General features: G+C 44.1%; 1 protein-coding gene across 1 annotated transcript in view; it reads left to right on the plus strand.

Annotated features, from left to right (window-relative positions):
• Nucleotides 1-1,827: 1,827 nt before the first annotated feature.
• si:dkey-82f1.1 (DENN domain-containing protein 2A) overlaps nucleotides 1,828-25,711 on the plus strand; it is a 36,235-nt gene continuing 12,351 nt past the window's right edge. Inside the window, exons 1-7 of the mRNA XM_029434164.1 lie at nucleotides 1,828-2,321; nucleotides 16,564-16,650; nucleotides 20,327-21,367; nucleotides 23,322-23,449; nucleotides 24,838-24,950; nucleotides 25,062-25,259; nucleotides 25,536-25,629. Of these exons, the coding sequence (XP_029290024.1) occupies nucleotides 16,565-16,650; nucleotides 20,327-21,367; nucleotides 23,322-23,449; nucleotides 24,838-24,950; nucleotides 25,062-25,259; nucleotides 25,536-25,629 (1,660 nt within the window). The 5' untranslated portion in view covers nucleotides 1,828-2,321; nucleotide 16,564. The remainder of the gene's footprint in view (nucleotides 2,322-16,563; nucleotides 16,651-20,326; nucleotides 21,368-23,321; nucleotides 23,450-24,837; nucleotides 24,951-25,061; nucleotides 25,260-25,535; nucleotides 25,630-25,711) is intronic.

Here is a 25,711-nt window from a genome sequence, read left to right on the forward strand (position 1 = left end):
AGGAAAAGAGGATACAGGGAACAAAACATACCCTGGGTTTGATTTCATTGTCATTTCCTCTGCTTAAACCAGAGATCTTGCAATCAGCCTACTCTGCACCGTCAAGGACTGAGAACTTGTCCCAGCCATGTTCCCAGTCACGGTGTGAGTCCCCTGGACAGTGGGTTCGGTGCGCTCCCAGGATCCCATCTGTAGGCCTCATAGAGGACTCGGCAACACAATAAGTTGGGATAAACGCCAAACAGATGTTACCAGCCCCCACCTCCCACCCTGTTCCCCCCACTGCTATTGATGGACAAGCCAGGCTTTTTTAGATCTCCCTTGCATTTCAAAGGCGAGGTCAGGGTTTGGGCTCAGAGGTCAGCAGAATAGTTGGTCTGCAGAGGTGATGGCGTTAGACACTTTATGAAGGCTGCTCAGTGAAATGACTGTAGGAATGCAGCTGAGGCTCCTATAAATGCATTTGTATCGAGACACTTAGCTGTACATCTGAAGAGCAAAATGCAACCCTGATACCCAATCTGGTTGAATAAAGGATCAATAAAATAAAACATCTAGTGTGCTTGCACAGTTTTCATGCATGACTTGAGTATTTTCATTTGATGCTGATACTAACTTCTTATTCCATTACATTTATTTGACAGCTATAGTCAGTAGTTAGTAGTTGTCTTGTAAAATATTATAGGTTTTTATAGATTAAACTACCAAAAGTAGTTTCAACATCATAAAAGCTACACTACAACATTACAGATACAGACCTTAAAGATGATACAATTATTAAAATAGTAAAAATTAATTTCCTGCTGATCGACCACTTGATTAATGATTAACTGATAGTTCCATCTCTAATCTGTATCTTTTTGCCCCAACGTCACTGAAGCTACTGTATAGCACCGTTTTATTCAGTGAAATATTAAAATCACATAAATGGCTGCAACCTTGCATCAAATGAGAAATGTGTCTTGTGCATCAATAAATAGCCATATCTCCATACATGAGTTCAACCCATTTTCAATATAAGCTTTTAAAACTGTCTGTAAAGCATACATTTGTAATAATGGACTTGGATATTAATGGATGAGAGGGATAATGTGGGGTTGAACAGGTTAATTATTAATCACACTGGTCATCAGTATGCATGTCCAGCCTTGTTTCCGGCTCTCTTACTCACATTTTCTCCACTCTTTCCACAGAGGCATTGAGTTACTCTGCAGCCCTGGGCCCGAGGTTGAGCTGCACTCCCCACTATGATTTCTCTCACTGAGCAGATTTCAGTGGCCAAACCACTCTCTGTGTGAGAACACGCAGTCTCACCACACACAGCATTCAGCACACATCACTTATGCTTCGACACTACTTGCAGTTGTTGTTGTTGTTGTTGTTGTTGTTGTTGTTGTTGCTGTTGCCTTGCACATGTGAACCTGTAAACAAAGTCTTGCAGAGATAAAATAGATGAACATGTTGTCCCCTCATTGAGAGAGGAAGAGATTGGGCTTCTTTAATTGGCTCCCGGAGGAGGCTGTTATTTATGTCTTCAGTTGTGTTCAGTTTTGCCCCTTCCTGCTCCATTACAATTTTTTTCTTTTAGCAGGACACTCGGTTTCCCCGGCAACTAGGGCTCCAATCGGCCAGCCAGCTGCAGATTAGTTCAGCGGTGGGGGGTTTAGGTGGGTGGGAGGGGATGTGGAGGGGGGTGCTGATGGAAAATGGAGAGGGAGGAGAGAGAGAGAGAGAGAGAGAGAGAGAGAGAGAGAGAGACAGACAGAGAGAGAGAGAGAGAGACAGAGAGAGAGAAGGAGGGAGAAAGGGAGAAAGGGAGGGGGGTGGGAAAAGTTTGAGAAGGGGAGAGAGAGAAAGAGAAGGAGCCAGCGTCATTCAGAGATAGGAGTCCGAATGAGAGAGTGTGAGAGCCGAGAGTGGAGAAAAAGCTGTAAACATTTTAGCCTGGAGGCTGGACGGGAGGAGGGATTTCCCTGACTTTGTGCCTTTTTCAAACTTTTTGTGCGCTTGGAGCTGCACTCTGTGTCTTTCTCTGTGTGGAGGTACAGACAGGGGCTATGCAAAGTGAGAGAAGTTGGAGGCAGGGGTAGAGGTGTACAAACGGTGGAAGAGAGAAAGAGAGAGAGAGAGAGAGAGAGAGAGAGAGAGAGAGAGAGAGAGAGAGAGAGAGAGAGAGAGAAAGAGAGAGAGGGGGGGAGAAAGGAAAACTACTCGGAAGGAAAGGAACCATGCAAGTGGATGCTGTCTTCTGCGGGGTCAGGTTACGCAAAATGAGAAACTACTCCAAGAGCACTTCATCAGGGCTCACCCAGCTCAGAAAGGTAACGTGAAGAAGATAATAACTGTATTTACATGTACTTTTTAAAATGTGGTTTTCTTTCTATGCAGCATATTGAACACACAGTGATTGAGTTGATACACTTTCTAAACGGTTATAGAGATAAGTCAACTGACTCAAAGTGATCTGCTCTGAAAATCATCCATCTTCATGCATGTGCATCAAGTTAGCCTTCTCGCATATTCTCTGCAATGTGTCAGCATGCATGTGTGTGTGTGTGTGTGTGTGTGTCCATGTACAGAATGTACGTGTAAGCATTATGGATGGTAAATGTCAGGATGTGGTTTTGTCTGTGTTTATTTGAGCCTTATTTCATTCTGGACTGCTTTGGCTCCAGTTAAAGTATGCCTGAGTGTTGCTCAAGTAGCCAGTCTCAAACTGTCTGCACCAAGTCCATTACTGCTGCCCACAAGAGAGTCATCTGTACCTCACTGAAGTATCTCAGCACACGTGAGCGCACACACACACGCGCACGCACACACACACACACACACACACACACACACACACACAGTCAATGGCTGTCAGCTCTCATCTGCTTATTAAATGAAAACAAAGTGTAGAAGGATATTTTGGTGACCATTTGGAGAACAGTCAGAGTGCACACTAAAGCCATCACATTCCAAACCGGCTTGTTGAGAGGGGGGGGGGGGGGAGAGAGAGAGAGAGAGAGAGAGAGAGAGGGGAAAGAGGACAGGATAAGTGAGATGAGCATTCTTCACGGTGAACAAAGGCACCTCTTCATGCAGAGTCCCAGCGCCTGTATTGTTTTGAGGAGGCAGGCAGGGGTGGAGACCTCCCCAGGGAGGACAGAATAGTTCAGGTGGCTCCATAAAGTCAGCTTTTCAAGGATTAGGGATAACAAGTTTGTTTGCAGATAATTATCAGGCACGATTGAAACTGTGCACTTGGTTTTCGAAAGCTTTACATTGTACCTGTGATCACACAACTCAAGTTTATGAACAGACTGATCTGAATCTTAATAGTTTAACGCATATCATATGCATATCTAACTGTGTTAGTTGATAAGTTGATATGTTCCAGGAGAATCACAAGGGTAATGATGTGTATCCTTTACTGAGAAACGATGGTCCGACTGCTAAATGTACCATGTGGAATTGCAGGAAACAGGAATAACCTTTGCGCTACTTTTCTTGACCCTTTCCTTTCATAGAAGCAACCAATATATGGACCTTTCCATCAAAGTGTCACTCCACAGTGCCACTAGTGGTCAAACAAAGGGCACCTTTTACGTTTGATGCACATGCGTGTATCTGTGTGTTGAGCCGTATCACTTCATGTGAGATAACGGGTGCTCTGTTGCATGTCATACCACCGTGCAACAGGAATGTCTGCTGTGTCCTATAAGCAATGACCCTTAAGAGATGGTTATCAACCAGCCAACATGATCCATCTCAGCGGCTTCCTCGGGCCTTTTAGTTCAGCCTGCTGGGCAATCATTAAAACCTAAAGAACAAGATCTATAGAACGTGCAACACGGGAACATTTGGATTTCATTTGCTCGGCAGTAACAGCAGCAGAGGTGACAACTTTCTGCACCGCCTCCTTAAATTCAGTGTTTTCTTCTTCTTCATATTGGCAGAAATGAGCAGCTTTCAGCAGGTCAGTAAGCAGCTTTTACGACCACACATCAACATTCCTCTGTTTGTGTCTGTACTGGTGTTGTATTTACTTAACTGGGTAAAGTTAAGAGTTTATTGAATTGAGACTGGCTGACTCTCCGGCGCTGTGAGGAGACGGTTTATAGAGTTGGAGATAAAGACAGAGGGACTGTCTGTCTGCTAGTCAGCAAGGTAGTAATAAGTGGGCCACAATCTTGTAAAGGGGCTCTGGTCTGTAGCTATTGTGTGTGTGTGTGTGTGTGTGTGTGTGTGTGTGTGTGTGTGTACCAGTGTTACTATCACACACACAGTGGTCTGTCAGATTGGGTCAGTTGTTTACATTCTGAGTTAGGGGCAGAGGCTAACTGTCTGCATTACTGCTGTGCAAGACAATGTGCACTGTGGTGGAAAGGAGGGTATTTGTGACCTCAGAATATTAACACTCTCCACGCCCTGGTCCTCCTTCTTGACTGAATCATTTTACTCTCAGACACACACTCATTCGTTTTCAGGGCATTTCCTCTAATTGCATATTTTCATCTGTTTCCTTCCTCTTTTCACAGCAAGACACTGACACACTGATATTCATGGATTCTCACCCAATTCCCATCCATCTTTTCATTCTCTGTGACTCATGACTTCTGGCATAAACACACCCTGACATATCTACACATGCGACACATGAGGTCCTGAATCTACTAAATACAGGTTAACAGATTTTCTTTTCCTCCTGAAAACTCAAACAGCAGATGTTTAGCATCGTGACTAAGTCTGTCATCTCTCACAACTGATTCAGCTTGTTATTCCTTTCTTGGAAGCATGCTGAAGTGAAGAAATCGTTCTTGATGATTGCTATGCGTCACCAGAGTGCAAATTCATCCAGGAAAACAGTGTTTAGCTTGCACATTGACGCTATGGCCTCAATTTACGAAAGAGTTAACTGTTAGATGCCTGTTTTGCATGCAGATGCGATTTCCATTCACATTTGACAAACATGTACACTAGGTGTGTGTGTGTGTGTGTGTGTGTGTGTGTGTGTGTGTTTATATGTCCATTTATGATTGTGTATATGCAGCCTAATGTGTGGACATTACAGAAGTCTGCATACATATTACTGTTGTCATGTGAAAATGTGATAACATTGCTGATTCTCCACTGTTTTTCTCTTGGGTTGTGTGGTGTGTGTGTGTGTGTGTGTGTGTGTGTGTGTGTGTGTGTGTGTGTGTGTGTGTGTGTGTGTGTGTGTTAGCTGATGCAGCCAGTGACATCTGTCTTCTCTATTCTTTTCTGCTCAGAAAAGTGACAGCAGGCCTTTAGGAGTTTACAGCCTGTGTACCCCTCCTCTTACAGGAACTGGCTTTTGACAGGCACTCTGCGGGGCGGCCTGCAACTTAAAGACCCCACCAGGCCAATCTCCTGCCGTCCCCGAGCTGCTGTTGTCACCACGGTGACGTGCTCAGAAAGAATGTGTCCTGTGGTGATGGTGAAAGAATTCCTCTTGTTTGAAAGATATGGCGGGGGACTTATTGTCTGTGATGTTGGTAGATGGCCATGGGTTTAGTCATGATCAAAAACACCCCTAACACCCCCCCCTCACACAGACACACGCGCACACACACACACACACACACACACACACACACACACACACACAGATGCATTGATGATGCATACCATCTTAAACACCCGTAACCCTGTCCTTGTAAGAGTCAAAGCAACACACATACAGACATATGCATGCATGGATAATGCATACCATCACAATGGATACTGGAAGCATTTATCCAATTGGCAGCTGGCCATGGCTTTTTCATTAGATGCTCCCTTAACCCTGACACACATACACACACACGCAGTCTTTCTCTCGCAGCGTGTCACATGCAAGCTGTCGCTCTGTCTGGCAGTGTCACTCTGCTAGGTGTCTGTGTTGTATTAAAAAGAAATCGGACCGTGGTTTGAGAGAAAATGGTTGCTGCGACTCTAATTGGGACATTTACCAGGACATGGCAGGCTAACTCGCTGCCCTGCTGCGTTGTTTACACAGACTACAGTACATGAATGTGGATCTCTAGTCTGAGGGGGGGGGCAAAGACATAGGCAGCTCCGGTTTGATGGCAGGGGTGTTAGATGTGGACTGAGAGAATCATCACAGCGAACCAATGCTGATGAAGACTATCCAGAAGCCCAGTGTTTCAAGTTAGGTTTGGCTTTGCAGCTCATGTCCACTGGCAGCGTGCGGCGGTGGCATAAACCCGAACACACACACACACACACACACACACACACACACACACACACACACTCCAGAACACACAAACGTATGCAAGAAAACAGGCCAAGACTCAAACACAGACATGGAAAGGTAGAGCAGAACATGCACAGACACATGGATGCAAACACGTGCCCACAGACACATATTTGAACTTTAACTGACATACTGTACTTGAACATGCATTTACCATTTGTTTGGCATCCCCCAGCTTGGAAAAAAGAACTTGTATGTGGGGAAGACTGCTGTCTGGAAAGGAATGCGTCCATCTGGGTTCAAAGTCTAACTATAATGTGGCTGTACAGCTCATTGATTTAGGCTCCGGTTGCCATGTTATAATGAGCATTCGTAGCAAAATGGGAAAATGTTACCGCATGCTTTGTTAGTTTGGTCATGTGCTGCTCGTGAGTGTAATAGTTGAGATGGAAATGACCTTCAAATCATCATTCTACTTCTCTAATGTTCTTCTTCTCTTGCAGCAATGACTGGGAATGAGAAGAATGTTGTTTACCTGTCAATTTAGGGATCCACTCTGTAATGAGAATTAACAAAATGTTCATCCAACTGTAACAACTTAATGAGTAGATACTCCAGACACACTGCAGACATAGAGGAGCTTTGATCATACCAAATCATATCTAAACACTGTCTTGTTGAGCTGTAGAGCGGGTAAAGTAGTAGTTGTCTCTTTGTCTGTCTCCAGCGTAATGGTGGTTACAATCATTTCATCCTTCCTACACTGCTGTATTGTGTCAAGTTGTGTCGGCTCAGCCTGGAGTCTACGTCAGTCTTCTTTTTTAGATCTGCACAGATGTGTACTTTGGATATAAATAATCTCAGTCACATTACAAACCATCAATCTTTGCATACATGTTTATTCCTCGTTGTATTGCTCAGTATTTCTGATATAATGATGTTGCTCTTGCCGTTTCACACATTTCCTTCATATCATTATGATATAAATACTTCAGACTAATCTAATAATCTTGCTCTAGTAATTTATTACATGTACAATAACTGTTTAAATGTATAAACACCTAGGTAATACAACAGCAACGTACATGAAATGGAGATAATATTTAAGAATGCAAAAAAACAAACAAACACGCGTGTTGCAGTCGACTGCATACATTCAAACTACAAAGTCTATGTACCATGTGTTGAGTACAACTTGTCCTGAGGAGATTACGATGGAAACGCACACCTTTAGATCAGTTTAGTTTGGCTTGCTTCAGCGGTGCCAAACACCCCTCTCCATTTCACTCAGTTTTTTTGTCCACTGGCGGTCTTGGCTCAGGCTCGCAGTTGTCAGTCACAGGCTATGTGGAGGTCAAAAACGTCGGCTCTGACTCTGACTCTGGAGTTTACACTCCGGAAGAGCACTTTCCCAAGCTCTCGCCTTGCTTGGCTCCCCCCGGGGGATCGGCGGGTGACTTATAAAAATCTGTTTCCGTGCAGGCATGCAGAGGAGCAGGGGAGCAGGGATGGGACGGGGGAGCTCTGGTGGGAATTCTCAGACGGAAACCCTTAAAATGTGAAGGAGGGAAAACAGGAAGGAGAAGGAGAGGAGAGGATTGGGGCTTTGGAGCTCAGCTCAGAGACTGCGGCTTGGAGGAGAAATGTGATCTGGGGCCCAGAGAATAATGTTAGTGTGCTGAAGAAGTCAGATTATTGTTGAAAGGGTCTGTAGGTCCACTCACGGCTGCACATTTACTGTGTCTGAGCGTTTTGGACAATGTAATATCTGATGCTGTAATACTGCTCACTGTCGGGAGCCTTTTTCCCCTGTGAATGATGGTGCATTCAATGACACTCTCTCAAGTGTAACATCCAGGCATTGTCTGAGGTGTAAGACCTGCCATGTCTGTCTCCTGTGTTTAAGGGCAGTAGGAAACAGAATACAGCTTTGGTTGCAGACGACAGAAGGTGTGTGTCTATCACCACGCATAATACCTGTTGGCTGTTTATGAATGACCTTATCCATTGAAATTCATCACTGCCTGCCAAATAGCAAGGCTCATTGCCAGGAAGAGCTCCATGGCTTCTTTTGTTTGGCGAGCTTTCCTGTCAATAGCCTTACTTACTCTGTCAGTGATGATTTATGCTCGCTGCAACCACAGTGGTCCAACCGCAGGTGCATCCACACCAAGGTCTTGTTTCGTACTGCCAGATGAGCCCACGGTGTGCACTAATTGGTCTTTGGAAGGAAGGGAGCTGAATACAGAAACATTTAAAGGGAGAGCAGACCTTTCAGAATCATAAAGGCTTTATTGTCCAACATGAATAGACAGAAATGTATCTGAGTCTGTAACCACTCTCTGTAAGGCTGTGCTTACAATGCCAGGGTACATATGTTCAACATTGTAATTTAGCCTGTAAGCATGCTTTAATTTCTAATTAGAAATAAAGCGTTCTGTCCCTATTTGTATGGCATTCAATATAATAGTTGTCATTACACTTAAAACCACAAATGTCAACTTTACGGTGGCACTATAGGAAAGGTCAGGGATCACCAAAGTCATTAGGATGAATCGTGTGAATGTTGACATGTAGTATAAGAAGAGCTTTGAGTGGTCGGAAGACTAGACCTGCTAACAGCGCTAGAAGAAAAGTCAGATGATCACCAAAGTGAAGCTGGATATCTGAAAACATTATAAGCTGTAGAATATGGCTGTGCATGAAGTAGCAGAGAATCTAAAAATAAGGCCCTTTGCATCACCAAATCTTTAGATGTTGCTGAAGCGAGAGTAGTGTTTCAGCTGCATATACCACATTTTGGGATTTGACAGAGGCAGGCAGTGTTGGATGGCGTTGTGTAAACCAAAGTGAGAGCCGTTTAAAAGAAGGCCCCGGGATGTGTTGGCATGGCCTCTGGTCTGTAGAGCCAGCGGGGTAATTGGGAGCAGACTAGGGATGAGTCAGGAGCTCTGCTGATGGGAGCTTTCTGTCTGTGGGGAGGAGGAGCTGACATGTCTGTGGGAGTCGATGGACAGATGCTCCGACTCTGCATAGAGACGTAACATGACACCCTCTCCCAGATGGGGGGATAGAGAGAGATGTGTTTGCTCTGCCTCCAAGACAGATTCATCCTCGTCCTCCACTTCTGTTTCTCTTCTCATTGTGATGGTCTTGTCCTTTTCTCCGGTAGACTTGTCTTCTCTTCATTGAGCTTACTTAAGGTCTCCTTGTATTTGTTGGCGAATGGGAAAAACCATTGTTGAGATGGAAGAATTTATTTCCACTAGGTCAGTTAAAACTCTTCTTCCGCAAATCTTTTTCAATTATCTACTTAATTATCACCTTTTATCGGGTCAACGGTGTCGAAGGCTCCCCCTCCAAACTTGTATTTCTACAAGGGCATATCACTTTGAAGACTTTAGGGCATCATTAGCCTGCAAACCGCACCATTTGCAGTCAGTGGAATGTGGAATGGAAGCCACAAACTCCAAAGGGAAAGGGAGACCTTCCTTTAAAAGCCTGTGGTTAAACTGTTACGGGATGGTCATTTGTAAACTCTGACAGGTGGAGCGAGTGAGAAGGACTTTTAGGAGGATTTTGCTGAGTTTGTCTGGAGGTTTCCTTCCGTTTTCTGCCATTCTGACCTTGTGGTAGTCACAGCTGTCTCATTTATCAGCGACAAACTCAAGTTCAGTACTGTACGGGGTGCAAAAGCTTGATGACTTCATCTCAGGATTACACAGGAGGTCAGTCTTATTCCCACTTCCTGCAAGTCACATCACACTTCCTGTCTTTTGTGTGCACAAACACAAACAAACAAATAAACAAGCAAGAAAACAACTATTCATTTCATGCACAAGAAGCCTCTTAAATGGTGTAGCGTTCAGTCCCTTGGTTGTGCCTGTGCACCATAATTACATCCATAGTGGCTTCCTCTGTGGTCCCAATTATAATTAAGGTTTGTTTATACATTTTCTGAGGTAATATCTTGGACCATTCTTCCAGCACCCAGCGGGATAGACTGTAGACACGCAGGCCGTCAGAGTCTCAGTAATAAACGACAACCACAATAACAAGAAATGCTAAATGTGTGGCGTTAGACACACAACAATGGACACTGTTGTGTTATATTTAGAGTGGATTGATAAGCAAAAATGCATGCAGAGAGAAATTAATTGTTTGTGTTATTCCCCGTCAGTTCCTGTCTCGTTCTGTGGCTAACCCAGTTTCAATGCTGTCTCACGTCCATCCTCTCCTAACAATGGAGGGGGCAGGGGGAGATGTGGAGGGGCAAGAGGACACAGCACAGCAGGGCAGGAGGACTATCAATAGCCTTGGACAGGACACTGGGCAGCAGGATAACGTGTACATGCACTGTATGTGTGTGCTTGTCTTTTGCATCTAAGGGCCATGCTGATAGTAGATCTACACCACTGTACATCACACACCGCAGATCCCCGTGGTGTGTGGTCGGATATAGAACGGAACGATAAGGATGGAGAAGTAATGTCAGTGAAAATAGAAAGATAAAAAGATGAAGATGAGAGAGAGGAAAACATGGCATGCGTGAACAACTGATAAGTTCACATGCATGAGCAGATACACACACACACACACAGATACAGGCACACATAGTCATGGAGTTGGCTCGTGTCCAAGGCCTTGCTATGAAATCAGCTTGGGAAAGCTACAGGGGCCCTGAACAGGACACAGAGAAAGAAACAGGGAGAGAAAAAGAGAGAGGGAGTCTGCCGAGCCCAGATAATATTCCATTGTTTATTTGCCCGACCCTCTCCTTCCCTCCTCCTCTCCATACATCCCTTTCTTTACCATCAACCCTTCCTTTTCTACTTCTTCTTCAGGCAGCAGGCAAAACCCTGTCAAAGCCTACCAGGTCAAGGCAGAATGTCAGTCACTGTGAAATCCCCATATCGCTCAAACTAAACACTTCATATCAGATCTGGCAACCCGACCGTGCTCAAAGCAAATTGGCTGTACATGAATAATCTCTCCAGGTCTGCAGAAGGTAAAATGTGGGTACATATGAAAGTACGAAAGGGAACGAGAGTCCCTCACCATTCTTCCCTCCTATGCATCGACTCACTCCTCCATCATACCTTTATCCCCGCAACTCCAAGACTGAGTGGGAATGAAAGAGAGAGAATGAAAGGGAGAAATAAAATAGAGTGAAGGACGGGGAGGAAAAAAGCAGCCAAGTTTGCCATTCCAGAAAGAGCAGGATAAATGTGCAGTGGTGCGTTAAATTGATTGCAGGCAAGGTTTTGGCACATGTGAGCCACATCTTGTAGGGGATAGGGTCCTCAACTCAGCGTGGGTGCGGAAAGAAAAAGAAGAAAATAAATAATCTTTTCTTTTCTTCGCAGTATATAATTCCCATTTTAGCTATCATGTTCTCTACTTCTCCCCGTTTTATGTAAAAAAAACCTCACTCATAAGGATGTCAAGTGGTTTGGGGGGGCTGCCTCGTTTTGTTTGCTTTCTGTATTTCTTGCGTGACTCCATGTCCTGATAGCTGTGAAATGCAGCGTGGGCTGTGAGTAACTTTGCCCTTTTTAGGTATTTTGAAATGACAGAGAGAAAAGGTTTGGGGAAGAACAAGCAAGAGATGATGATGTCATAGTGTTAGTTTTTTTGGCTGGACAGAGAGATGGAGGGACAGAGGGATAGAGGGGAGGATGAAATCTTTATGAGAAGCAGCTGTTGGGGAGAGGCAGGCAGGCCTCCAGAGCACTATAGCAGCATCCAGCCAACAGCTCACTGACAGCGACCCGGAGGCCTGATAAAGCTAGCTACGAAACACTGACAGCACCACCTGCGCACAATGTGATAAAGACCGTTCAACTCCGCTCCGATCATCACCAAGAGTCAACACTTAAAGATAACAAGCACAAAGAGCTCAACAACAAAGATACAAATCAAAAAGCCAGGCTGACAATATCACTGTCTGAGTTTTAAAACTCATAACTGCCACCGCTGGAGGAACAACTCATTGTGGAAAATATGCTGTGTGTGCAGTGTGTGTGTGTGTGTCATCACATTGCCATTGAATCAGTCCAAGCCGATTCATTTTAATTCAACATTATGTGAGTTCAGTATAACAAATATCAGTGAGGCCGTCTTCTATTAAAAAGAGCTGCATGTGTACGCCGCTGAGTAATCTGTGCGCTGGCTAACATACTGTACACAAATGTGCCAAGTCTTTGTGAGTCAGGGATTCATTTACAACCGTATGACCAGACCAAGGTCAGTCTTTAGTATTTAGTTTACACAGCATGCCAGATGTGTGGAGTTTGGAGTCAATGCAGTGGCCTGTTCTGTGGAGAAGGGTCCAACTGCAGACCTGACGTCTGGGGGACCATTAGTCTGTGAGCCAATGGGAAAAGAGTTTGGGTTCCCTAGACTTGTATATCTGACAGTTACACTAATCAATATCATCTCTATTTCAACTTGTAGTCTCAGATCTGCCTCTTTTTTTACTTAACTTTTTCTATTTTTGTCCTACCAGGGGCGTAGGTCTACTGATAGCATTGTCAGTTTGTTTGTCCATCTGCCCATCCCTTAGTCCTGCTGTGTTCAAAACTTCCGTTTACTTCAGTATGACAGGATGCCTCTGAGGCTCATCACATTTTTTGATTGGTTTCTTATAGTTCTAACTGTCCACATTAACATGTTGCATGATAAACATTAGCATATCAGCACTCTAAAGTTACCATTTAGCTTGAAGAACAGCTGAGTCAGCAATCCGTTTAAAGCTGACAAAGCAGCTATGCCTGAAGCTGCCTGCGTGCTTCATCAGAAGTGTTCGTCAGATGGTTGAGCAGATTCGGAAACAATTTCACACTCACTTCACACAGCTGTTGTCCAGGTGTGTGAAGGTGAGAAAGTAAGCAGTGTTTGAACTTCTCCCTCTTATGCTCTGTTTAAAAAGTAAAATAAAATCTTTGCACAACTTGTTTTGTCACTTTTCATGGGTACAATCAAGTCCAACACTGCAAATGCTTTTCAGGAGTGACTCCCATATTTAAACAATTATCACGTCTCGCTCCTCTTTATCAGGGCAATCTTTTCACCCCCCCCTTCACTCTGTTCGGGACAGTGTTAAAGACTTGCCTTAGCAGAGCTATAATGTCCCATAGTAACCACTGTATAAAGATTAGCCTGCATGGTCCCTCCAGTGCTACCCTCAGGTCAAACCTTGCAAAGTTTGTTTACCACAGTTGTCTGTACTCAGCGTCATACCCCCCCCCCCTTAGAATAGGTGGTGATATTTGATGAACGAGATCCTATTTATTACAGCTCCATGGTTCAGCCAATAAGCCCAAACAAACAACAGCATCCCTCTCTCAGTGCTATATGTGAGTACATGTTTATAGGAAGAATCTGTCTGTGTCCACCCGCTGATAGAAATCTCCCGCAGGGTTTGTTATGCAACTGATGCTTGGCTCTGATGCCCTGCGTCTGACCCCGGCTGCTGCTATCTCTAGTGCTTCAAGGCATTTAAGATTGTGTGCTGTTCACAGAGCACCAATCCTTTTTCATTTGAGGCCAGGACTGGAGGTTATCCTTTATGGAATACATTGATGTTATTTTATCTGGAGGTCATTAGGAGTCAACAGGTGATTCTGGGTATAGAAGGTAGAATGACCTCAAACTTAAGTATCATTGTCTTTGAATATCAAACTGGAATATTAGAAATATTGTAAGTTATTTCCATTCTAGCACACTCTCCGCTGCCTTCTTCTTCACCCAGCACTCATCCACCCAGCTGCCGAACAATACCACTTCCTCTTCCTCTGCCACAGTGTCCACGGCCTGTCACACCTCGCAGGGCTAAGGCTGAAGGGGGCAGTTTCCCTTGATGTTTTTATTGGCCTCAGCAGATGGCTTCCCTCAGCGTCTGCTTTGTTATGGTGGCCATCTTGCTCTGAGGGTCAGGGTTAACAATAGTTGCCAATAGCTGTAGGAGACAAAAGCCTTCACTGCTCCCGAAAAGAGTTTCCTGAGTAACCGAACGCTGTAAAACTAACAATGCTGTCAAATTTACTGCTTTTTACGAGATGTGAAGACACTACTGCTTCTCAGGTTCGGGGAAAAGTGGGGAAGCGCTGTCAAGTTTGAGATGTTTTCAGGCCCAGTAAATTGTGTGAAAATATCACATGACCTTTTAAGCACTAGAATCTCCACTGAGCAGCGCTTTCTGTTTTGGCCTTGGGGCTCCAAACAATGAAATGGGACAGCCTAAAAAGCCTTCACAGCGCAACAGTATACTTATATTATTCTTTGTAATATCCACTTTCCTCTTTAGTTTTGACAACCCCTGTCTCCCCATCCCCCCTCTCCTCTTTGATATCTCCCATCTTTCCTCCCCCCCCCCCACCCCCCGTGATATCCAACACCCTCCCCAACCTTGAGAAAAATTAAACTGTAAACCTAGGAGGCTCTATACATTCTTTACAGTCCCCCTTGCCCACCCTCCTTTCCATGCAGGATTTCTGTTCTTCATTTCTGTGTTGGGTTTTAGTAAGGAGAAAAGAATCAGGAGGGGGAGGAAGGGAAAAAATTGGTTGATGTTTCCCCTCAAACATGTGACCTCTGGTCGGCTCACAGCTGAAAATAATTTGGGCCTACAGGCCAGTGGATGGCTGACACAAACCCTCCTCCTCCTCCTCTCTCCGGGGGGGCTAGGCCTTGGGCTGATGGGGGGGGGGGGGGGGGGGGGTTTGCTTGAAGACAAAGCAATTGAGGGCTGTAAGTTGAGCTGCAAGCAAAACTAGAAGCTAAAAAATGACACATTTTACTTTCAGTCAGACGAGACCGCAAATTTTCCGTCGCGTTTGTTCTTTCATTCTGGAAGAGAAAAAATGGAAAAAGCCCAGAATCATTCCAAAACACTGGACCCAGAGGGGCAATTATGTTGTTAACTCAGGGAAGAGTTCAGCTATTTGGCTGCATTCTTTTTACGTAATCTACTGAAATTGTGGCTTTTTTTTCTGACTGCCAGTTGGGACAATAATTTGTGGAATTTGGCTGAATAAGGCTTGCATTCCCTACATAGCCAGGGGGGGCAAGGGAGAGTGTCAGCGTTAGCTAATGCAGGTTTATTGGGAGAGAATTGGAGGGAGGGGGGGGGGGGGGGGATGTGCTCAGGAAATGTTTAACAGCCTACGGATACCCTAAAGTATCCCAGAACATCTGGCTGTCACACATGCACACACATCAATAAGTTGCTCTGCAGTATGGACTGTTTGGCGGGATGTGTGGATCCATAGGAGGTTTTGTGTGTAGGTATGCAGCCGGGTGGCAATGCATGTATTAGTGTGTGAATGCCTGCCAACAGGAGTTAACCCTGACCTTTCCCCCTCTCTTATGATAACCACATCTGTGCCAGACAGAGGCTAGGGCCCTACTGCCTCATGCCAACCCTCCACCAGCTTTTATTGGCCAAGTCATGTGCTCTGTGCACCAGCTGCTCTAATTCAATGTTTCTTACGGATGGTCTTGCTTTGGCTCCAAGTGGATCTGGTTTTATTATACTCTGACAAATGGACCAAGTAATAATTTCTCCCCCTCGCCTTGGCACTACTTGTCCGTAATAAAGAACAGAGGGAAAGTTGTAGTCCTGGAAGACACAGCGCACATTTAAGGAAGTTATTTTCTGAAATGAAAGGAGAGTTGTGTGCAGCAGTACTTTAAAAATCTGTTCTGGCAACTGCAAAAAGACGAGAGGGATAACGTGAAAAAAGTTGAACTCCGTGCCCTTCTCTGTCTTCCAGTTGCCAGTGATGTTTTCCTAATGGAGCATGTTACAATGTGTTTTTAGTACATTCCATACGTTTACCACATAGGCGCTGATGTTTATGCCTGTTGTTAAAGTTTAGTTTTTAGTTGTATCCTCCAATTATTTATCAAGTGGGGTTTTTTTGTGTGCCAGTTTTGGGGGGATGCCGTGCAACCTGTGAGGTCTGCTTCTCTGCAGCTTGGTTCAGAAAATGAGTTTTGCCAACCACAAAAATCAGAGGCTTGAGCTGTTTGGTAGTTTTACATTCACACACTAGAGTTAGATTTTCCCCCTCTGGAGTCCTGGGGACGTAGCTCCTAACCTAACTCTCATTTTTCAGTCTGTATGTTCGCCTATTTTTTACGTTTCATCTCCACATATTTAAGATGGAATATTTTAAACGGTCTAAATGTATGCTCTGTAACAGTTTGACTTATAAATGTCTGTCTTTGCTACTTCCTGACCTACATGCATTTGCATGTGTTACGACAACTTTTACCATCCACGCAATGCATTCCCCCAATCCTACAAATACATTGTACTTATGGACTTTGTCTCTCTTTGTGTGACTGTGCAGGATGCCAGCTGCTAGCACCATGACCGGTGGGAGGGCCCTGCTGCTCTGTACAAACACTGACAACTGTATCTACCAATCAGTCAACGGGTAGGTGCCTCAAAAGCCGATCAAATATTTATATATTTTCTGATTCAGTAGTCCAACATATCAGTACTACAACAAATACTATATACATTTTTATTTTTTAATATGTTAGTGTCAAAGTCTTCTAAGTAGTGTAGCTTCATAGTGTGTAACATCAGTCTGGTCATATTAACTGGTTCTTTAGTATATGAATGAGACAATATTTGTTCTGTTTTGTGCCAGAAAGCTACCTAGCGATAGCCTATGAAATCAGATTAGCTAGTGCAGTACGCTAGTATAGTCAAAAGTGACAGTCAAAGTGACAGTCCTATTCATTTTATATATGGACCAGATACTTGACTCTGCTGTTTGAGCATTTGCAAATATTGGAGGGAGAAATCCCTACGACCGACCACAAAAGTTAATTACTCTTTCTTACATTCTTTTAACAGCGCTGTTGATGTTGGAGGTTGAGCATTGTAGAACGTTTGAGTCAATTCTGTATGTTAACATTAACATTAACATTAACGGGGCACTGCTTAGCCTGTGAAAACTATTTTTCAATGTCTTCTGTTGTTCTGGAGGCAGCTCTCCAAAAATAACCCTGATGATGTCATTGGGGTTATCTCAGCTTGGACTTGAGACTTTAACAGACCCATACTAGAGACTAAAAATATATCAATATATCTCAGCCTTGAACTAAACACATAAAAAAATATGCCAGAATGTGAGTTGCCATTTGACCTACCAAGCCGTCCAAAAACATGCTTTGCCAGACATGAAGGTGAAGCCATAGCATAACCTTATTTGATCTGATGATCTGCTGCAGGATGTGAAAAGCTGAGAGCCTGTACTTAACTTTACTCTGCCATCTTGTACCTCTACACATTCTCCAACACGGGTTGCTTGAGCGTGAACAACACTTTTCCCATAACCATCCTATTGCTCTGTACTGCTCTTAAGCAAGCTGGAGACACCCCTTTCCATCAGGGTCAGCAGTATAACAATAGCAGGGCTAGAGTGCAGGGCAGAATTGGCCATCTGGCATCTAGATACTGTTACTGCCCCCCTGCTGCTACTGTCTAATGGCTCTATGACCGCTCTCCATAGTCCCTTCTGTCATCCATGCAATATTCATTAGTGCTATTTAGATTATAATGAAGGGATTTTGGTTTGTGTCAATAACAGGGATTGATTCATGAAAGGTTTAAAGGTCTGTTGTTTTTAGGGTCTGCCATGTTACTGTAGCTACCTTTGCTCAAAAGCTCAGTACATTTATCTTATCTTATATATATATATATATATATATATATATATATATATATTATCAAAAGGTGATGTGCAGGAATATAATTTAAATATTTTTGTTTTGTCTCTCTTTTATTTTGTCGCCATTTCAAACCCTTTCTCATATCCGCTGATATATTAACTTAACTGGTTAGAGACACTTTTGTGCCCTTGTACCCCCCTCCCTCCCTGCGCCCTCAATGACCCTCATCTCCATGTTCCACCCATCCCTGGCTGCTGGTGGAAGACAAGCTTTCCATACTGCCCTTTACATCTGTCTCTCAATCTCTCTTTGTCTCTTAATCACAAACAAGTGTTTTTTTGGGATTTGGGGGGGGGGGGGGGGGGACACTATTAATTTTCTCCTCCATCTGCTCCACTTTTTTTCTATAACTCCTTGCCTCCCTGGCCCCCTTGCCTACTCCTGTTTTCCTTTACTTGTCTCTCCTTTTTGACCTAGTTTTTCCCTTCTGGTTCTTCAGGTTTAAAGGTTCAATGTGTAATTCCGAGCAACCCGCTGCACAGAAATAGGGGGCAGTATTTCACCTCTCCGAGTGGGTCCATACAATCTGAATTCATCAATCATCAAAAATAAAAAAAAGCCAACTAGATTATGTTAACCTGTTTATATTTTAGCTGTAGTAGTTTGTCATATTTATTGTATTCTAAGTTGTACAGTATTATAGTGTATTCTTTATATAATGTATGTTGGCTTGGGTCTGGGCGGCGGAGACGAGAGAACGACTCGTGCTTTTGTTTCCTCCGACGCGCCTATACAGAACTGCCTCTCCCAGAGTGGATCGTGCAGCCGCTCCGGCGCCTCGGATACGGCCGGCGAATATCCCAGCACCGAGAGTAACAGATGGACCGCTGGGTCTAACAGCGGCAACAGAAAGTTTGACGATCCGGATGGGGAGTCGGCTAAATCAGTGCTATCCGCTAACTGCTAACGGCACATCTGTCCGATGCTGCGAGTCGTTTTCTCGTTTCTGCCACTTTGGATTTAATCAAAACAAACTATCAAAACGTGCAGGGATCATGGATGTAATGTTGACACGCCCTGAGTCTGCCCGAGTCAGACAGCTCTACTTCTTCTCTCTCTGTACTGAGGGCAGACTGGAGCTACAGTGACTCACTATCGCCTCCTACACTGGACGGGCCCGAACTGTCAGATAGCTGACTTTCAGAAGATATCTCTGCAACACAACTCATAGATCGATAATGATAATTCATTGTTTTAATGTTTTAAGTTTAAATTCTGGCATATGTTACACATTGGACATTTAATAAAAACTGCTGTTTCAACCGAAGGACGCGAAAGGAGAAAGAAAGGGAGAGAGGGGGACAGGGGCCAAATGAATAAAACCAAGAGCAATTTTGGTTTCCTTGTTGGTCATAGTTACAGCGTCAAGTTTTTCTTTCTTTTCTTTAAGGGTCTCAGAGGAAACTTGAGTCAGTGATTTTCCCCTGAGATTTCCTCTGGATTGCATGACTGTTGGTTTTCACATCCAGCAATGTCATCAGAAGTCACCCAGCAAGGCCGTGTTTCCTCTGTTTGTTGGAAATTCAATCATTTGATGAATGGTCTTTGGGCCAAAAGAAAGGTCTGAGGGTTGGGAGTAGAAAAGAAAAGATGCACATCTACACTTTGGCCTCTCCCCTCTCCTGTGTATACATTCATCTCCTCTCCAGAAATAGCTGTGTGTGTAGCTTGTAAACTTTGACCCCGAAGCCCAGAGTTCAAACAGTCGTGACCCAGTAATCTTCCAGGGGTGACTCACAGCTAAAACAGAGGCACCAAACAGACGTCTGAGCTCTTTTAACAAGAATTCTTGTTAACCTCATAAAACAAAGATCTATTTGGACGTAATTGTGAGTGCTAGCGTTGCGTGGCAAATTTTAAGAGCTATGGTTAGCATGATTCTTAGCTATGCACACGGAAGGGAGCATCTGACATTTTTATGAAAATAATTGTTGAGTTGACAACAATGCAATGTACTTTCTCCCTCTGTTTATCTGGTTAGAAATAAGCACATATAAGTACAACACACAACAATGTCTCCTTACTAAGAAAAGACTCTTTTCAAATGTCTGCTTGTTTGGGTTCTTTTGTACCTTCCCCACAGTCCATTCTTATTGCTTGTTAATCTTGAAATGCACCTCAGTCCCTTACTGTAAAATGGGCAATACTATGTTTTGACACATATGGAAACAGTACCAACCCTTTGCATGCTTGTCCTTTTGTTTTGTGTTGCCTCTGTATATAATTTAAATAGCTTATTGTGGGCCCATGTTGGCATGGCAGCTTTGCGTGTACATGTATGACACTTGTGGTTTGTTTGCAACCCTTGAGAGGGTTAAGCAAGTATGTCAAGTGTGTCTGTTGACTTTTCTGTGTGTGGTTCTTTTCTAGGCTCCAGTGCTGTGGCTTGAAGGTCGGGGAGGCTCCGTCATCTGTGGTGCCCCAGCGCCAAGAGGTGTTCGGGTCACCAGGGGACAGAGGCAGGAGGGACACCGCTGCGTCCACTAAGCGTCCCCTCTCCCCCCTACTTAGCTTGAGCGACGGATTGGGTCCTCCCGACACCATGCTGGCTCAAAGGAGAGCAACCACCACCGACCCGCGGACTCCCAACATGGAGAACGGGCTGTGTGGCAAGCTCAACAACAACAAGAGCGCAGCGGCAGTCAAGACTGCCAGTATCCGGGATAAGATCTCACAATGGGAGGGCAAAAAGGAGACTTCCCCACTAACTTCGACAGGGACATGTCCACTGAGCACGACACAGAAGGAAGTTGAGACAGTAAGAAAAAAGGAATCTAAAGCTTCAGAAGTCCAAAGGACGGATAGCAAGAGGTTTGTCAGCTGGGACAGACAAGACTCAGGGAAGGAAAATGTTGGAAAGCTGGGGGATTCAAGGCCTAAATCTCCAGAGGGCCCAACAAACAAGGACAAGGAAGTGATCTTAGAGAAGGGATTTCGGGCTTCCAAACCAACAGAACAACCCCAGGACAAGAAAAGTGTTTTAACTCATGTTAAGAAACTAGAAAAGGCAACAAAGGATGTTCCTCACAGACCTTCACTGGCATTCCCAGGGAATTACTTCTGCCCTCCTTCAAAGGAGGAGATGGAGGAAACAGAAAAGAGGGCCAACGAGCCCATTTTTGGGACTTTTGACGTTGTTCGGCCTAGCGGGTCGCGGAGGAGGAGGGAGGGGGATGCAGAGAACGTATATAGTGAACCTGGTGTTCCGTCTATAAACCCTCTACCTAAACCTCAGAGAACCTTCCAGCATCACACCCCCCCCACTACCCCAGCTTCAGGGCCCGGCTCGGGGAAGGGAAGGAGGAACTTGCCCCCTTTGCCCTCAATTCCTCCTCCACCTTTACCCACGTGCCCACCACCTGGAGTTTGCAGGAGAAACTGGACTGACAAACCCCGGGACAGTAGTAACAGGTAAGAGAATAAGAAGATAGGATGAAAATTGGTGGCAGGGCAGCCACAACCAGTTTTGACGATCAGTCCTATGGCACCCATCCTTAAAGGAATACTTCACCCCCAAAAATCTTTGTTTTTTCTCACATGGTGAACGAAGTATCCCATTCTTGATGAATTAAAGTAAATGGGGGGCCGTGTTTAATAACAGCAAAACTAGAGAAATGTTCACCATTTCACAAACCTATGCAAATAGTAAGATCTTTGCAAACATGCATGTGTTTATGAAGTAGTGAGTGAGTAATGGGATTATACTGCAGGAGTTGTGGGAGAGTTTGTAAACGGATGTTTTCCCATTTACTTCAATTCATCAACAATTTTCTCTCCGTTTTTGGATTCTTTGTTCTCCGTGGAGGGATGTGAAAAAAAATGTTTCTTCAGGAATTCAAGGTAACCCGGTGTGAGTAATAATATATTGTTTAAAGTTGCTTGTGGAATCAGAATACACCAGTGATGGCTCTGTGTATTCTCTGAACCCTTCCCCCACCATCTCCAACCAAACACTGAGGTGAACAACATTTCCCACATCTGCTGTAAATCAAAACCACCAGTGACATCATCCTGTTTCTAAATATCCCAAATAATGATCTCATTGGTTGGATTTGAGGAATGTACACATCAACTCAACTCATTCCTCTTTCCAAAACTCTCCGGGAAGAGGAGAACAACATGCAGAGTAGTGAGTCATGTCAAAGAGGGCCTTTTGCTTTTTCAAGAATTTAAGCCTTGACAGTAAAAACGATTGCGCAAGGCCCTTTGAGTTGTCTGGCATTTATACATGTAAAAATGCGTGCGCTTGTAAAGTGTCAAGTCTGATCCAGAATCTGAATGACTCATTCTGCCAAGAGCAATCAACATGTTGGAAGTCTTCTGAGTAGAACTCAAATTCAGATGGTAACGGTCAAACAAACAGAGCTCTGTAAGTTAACCAAACAATGTGTGAACTCTGCAGTATTGGAGTACATCTATTGTTCAATTTCTGCAGTGGTCTGAATTCTTGTTTGGAGCTTGGCTTGGATCTGTTACATTCCATACCATATGTGGAGGCCTCACTCTGCTCAAGTGTGCTGTGTCAAGCCCCTTTGTTTGGTCAGACTATCTTCCTCTTAGTGTCTGTTGCAGTGTGCATTTGTGTGCGCGTGTGAACAAATACACTTAAACCACACTTAGCTTAATCGAATGTCATGCGACAGCTCTGCAATAAATCCTACTTTTGCAAAGCTTACACTGTCAGAAAGGTGTTTATTTAACTCCATTGTTATTTACTTTGCTTATATTTACTTTACTTTATATATCAGGGACAGTGCACAATAGTTGACATCATTATGATGTGCAGATTTAGCCAAGAGGCTCGTTTTCACATGCAGTTCCTGGGAAAGTTCATGTTAAAGTTAAGAACAAACTGACAAAATAAGACAAAAGGCAGACTGCATTACAAATCATGCAACAAGATACGCCATTAAAGGAATGTTTCGTTATTATTATTGGGTGTCAATTTGTGGTGGAGAAAACATTTTCCAGTATAATTCAATCCACGAGAGCAACACTGATAAGCTTCAGGAAGATGGGCTCCGTTGCAGGGCTGCTGCATTGTTATGCAATGGATGTATCAAGCTGTATCCAATAAAGTTGGTTTAGTTGTATATATGTGCACGCATGTGGGGACCCATGCAACCACGGATGCTTATGTGCACTTCATCCTGCTGGACTTTAATCTCGTGATGAATGAAACACAGATGTGGTCATTCAGATGTGGCAACTATGAAATGGTAACATCAGTATTCCTGCTCGGCATATCAAACATTCTTAGAAGCATCAACGGAAACACTCAAAAATCCTTCCTTCCTCTTCTTCTTCTTTTTGTATTTGGCGTGCAATTCTAAATTCTAAATCTTTCTAATGTTCTATCCACCAGGAAATCCTATGAATTTGAGGATCTGCTCCAGTCGTCCACAGAGAGCTGCAGGGTGGACTGGTATGCTCAGTCCAGACTGGGCCTAACACGCACTTTATCAGAAGAGAACGTCTACGAGGACATAATAGGTAAACGATACATATCAAGACACATCACACTTTTATACTTTCTCATGCTGCATCTGTTCAAAATCGAGTTTCAGACACAAAGTGTATTCGCTAAAACTGAAAAACATTGTTAAATACTGTAGTACAGGTTGGAGGTTGTCCTCTTTTCTATACCCTTCATACACTGAATGACCTTTTAGTTTCATTTCTCATATTAGCGTGTGTCATAATAACAGAGGTGATGAGGAGGCCAAGCTGTCTTTACTCTGCTCTGGTTTTAATTTAGAGCCACGCTGCTTAACTTTTATTAAAAATGATACGTTGAAATTTGACCTACGTTCCTACCTTATTGTCTGCAGGGTTATGCCAACCCCACCTAGAGTCTTTTTGATTTCATAACGTACACTAGTGGCGTTGTGTGAGGTCGTGCTGTAGCTGAGGCTGGCTACTGTGATTGTCAGTGGGGGGGGGGGGGGGGGCACATTACTGGCAATCGCTTCAATGTGTCTTTGGTTTTAACCCCAGAGACTGGTAATGAGCGCTGCTTGCTTGCAACAGTCAAATTAACTTTAATTATATTTGAGTGACGCCGCAGTTTATTTTGGACTATTTTATAGTTTCCTCTTTTCATACAACACTATTGTTCTTTACAACGCTCAGACACCAAACTCTCCGCAGGTTCCCATGGGTGAAGTAACTCACCAGAGCTGCCTACTCAAAAAGCAGCTCAGGGGAGGCCGAGATATAGCTAGTGATAAACAGTTGTGATGTTCTCGTCGTCCTGTCATCAACCTCCACCCACACGCAAACCAGGTTCTCATCAACACACTTTAAACACCCAATCCACATGCCTGACAGTGTTTTCAGATTGAGAAGAAAGCAACTATCACCACTACACAGCTTCAGGCGCACACATTGATGACTGATGCAAACTCACATCTGACACGCAGCTGACAGCACACGCACACTGGAGAGATTAGTGTGACGTTCTCATCAGCCGGAAATGTGAAAAACAGTACGCTGATCCCTTGTTCAGGAGCGAGGAACTGAACGTCCCTTTTTTTTATTCTCCGACTCCTACAGGTCACATCTGTTGGATGGATTAATAGAGCAGAGGAGAGATACAGAGACAGAAAGAGGCAAAGGTTTTTTGAAAATGAAACATCCCCGCTCCTTATCTGCAGGGGAGGACTGGTGGCTAGGGTTACATTTAGCATTAGCTCTGCAAGCATCTAATCTCAGTGAAATATGAGCTGCTGCCTTCTATGCACATCTGGAGTAGGAATCGTCTGGCAAAACAAATATGACTGATAGAAAGAATACTTTATCTGCTCTTTGGAAAGCTGTTGTGTAATCAAGGTGACATTGATTTCTTAGCTTTGAATTTTCTTTTCTTTTTCCTTTTGAAGATCCTCCCTCCAAGGAGAATCCCTATGAAGATATAGAGCTGGAGAGAAGTTGTTTGGGAAGCAAATGTGTTTCACCTGCCTCCTCATCCCCTGTCCCTGACACGCCAACTAAGGTACCTGATCGCCAATACATCACTATAAAAACAAAGTAGATTTAATGGAAGCAGCTCTGCACTAAAAATGCCTTTTTAACGTGTCTGATTTTGTCCATCTGCCCTCCCCAGCTCTCCTCTAAGCCTGGCTTCTTCAGACAAAATTCAGAGCGGCGAAGCTTCAAGCTCCTGGAACTACGCAAGACCGGCAGGGACACTGGCATCTCCTCTCCCTCCCGTATCAGCCCCCCCTCCACACCCAGCAGCCCCGACGACACCCCTTGCCTCTCTGGAGACCCGTACAATCGCAGGAGGAGGAAAATCCCGAAGGTATGGGAGTCTGAGAGGCGTCTCACAGAGCTCATGTCTGTGATTTATGGTGCAGTGTACAAAGCTCAGGGAGGTTCAGAGCTGGTCCACTCATGCTGCCGTCTGGGGATGAGTAAGGCAGGGGAAATTTTCTGACAGATATTTCCTGTGAGAAGTGTGCCCAGAGGACGGCCTCCCAGAAGCTGTATTGAAATCATCGCGTGAGGAGCCTGGCAGATTTTGTTTATTAGTTTAAGGAGTTAAAGATGGACATTTATTTCCCTTTACCTCCTACAGATGGTGCTGAAAATCAATGGCATCTTCGAGGCACGAAGAGGGAAGAAACGAATGAAGAGGGTATCTCAGTCTACAGAGTCCAGCTCGGGGAGAGGTGAGGCAGCTGAACAGTACCTTTTTGTTTGGGTTTGTCTGTCTCAAACATGTGTTTTAATTTAGTTTAACTAATTTTAATA

Source organism: Cottoperca gobio, chromosome 6, assembly GCF_900634415.1.
Source record: "Cottoperca gobio chromosome 6, fCotGob3.1, whole genome shotgun sequence".
Lineage (NCBI taxonomy): Eukaryota > Metazoa > Chordata > Actinopteri > Perciformes > Bovichtidae > Cottoperca > Cottoperca gobio.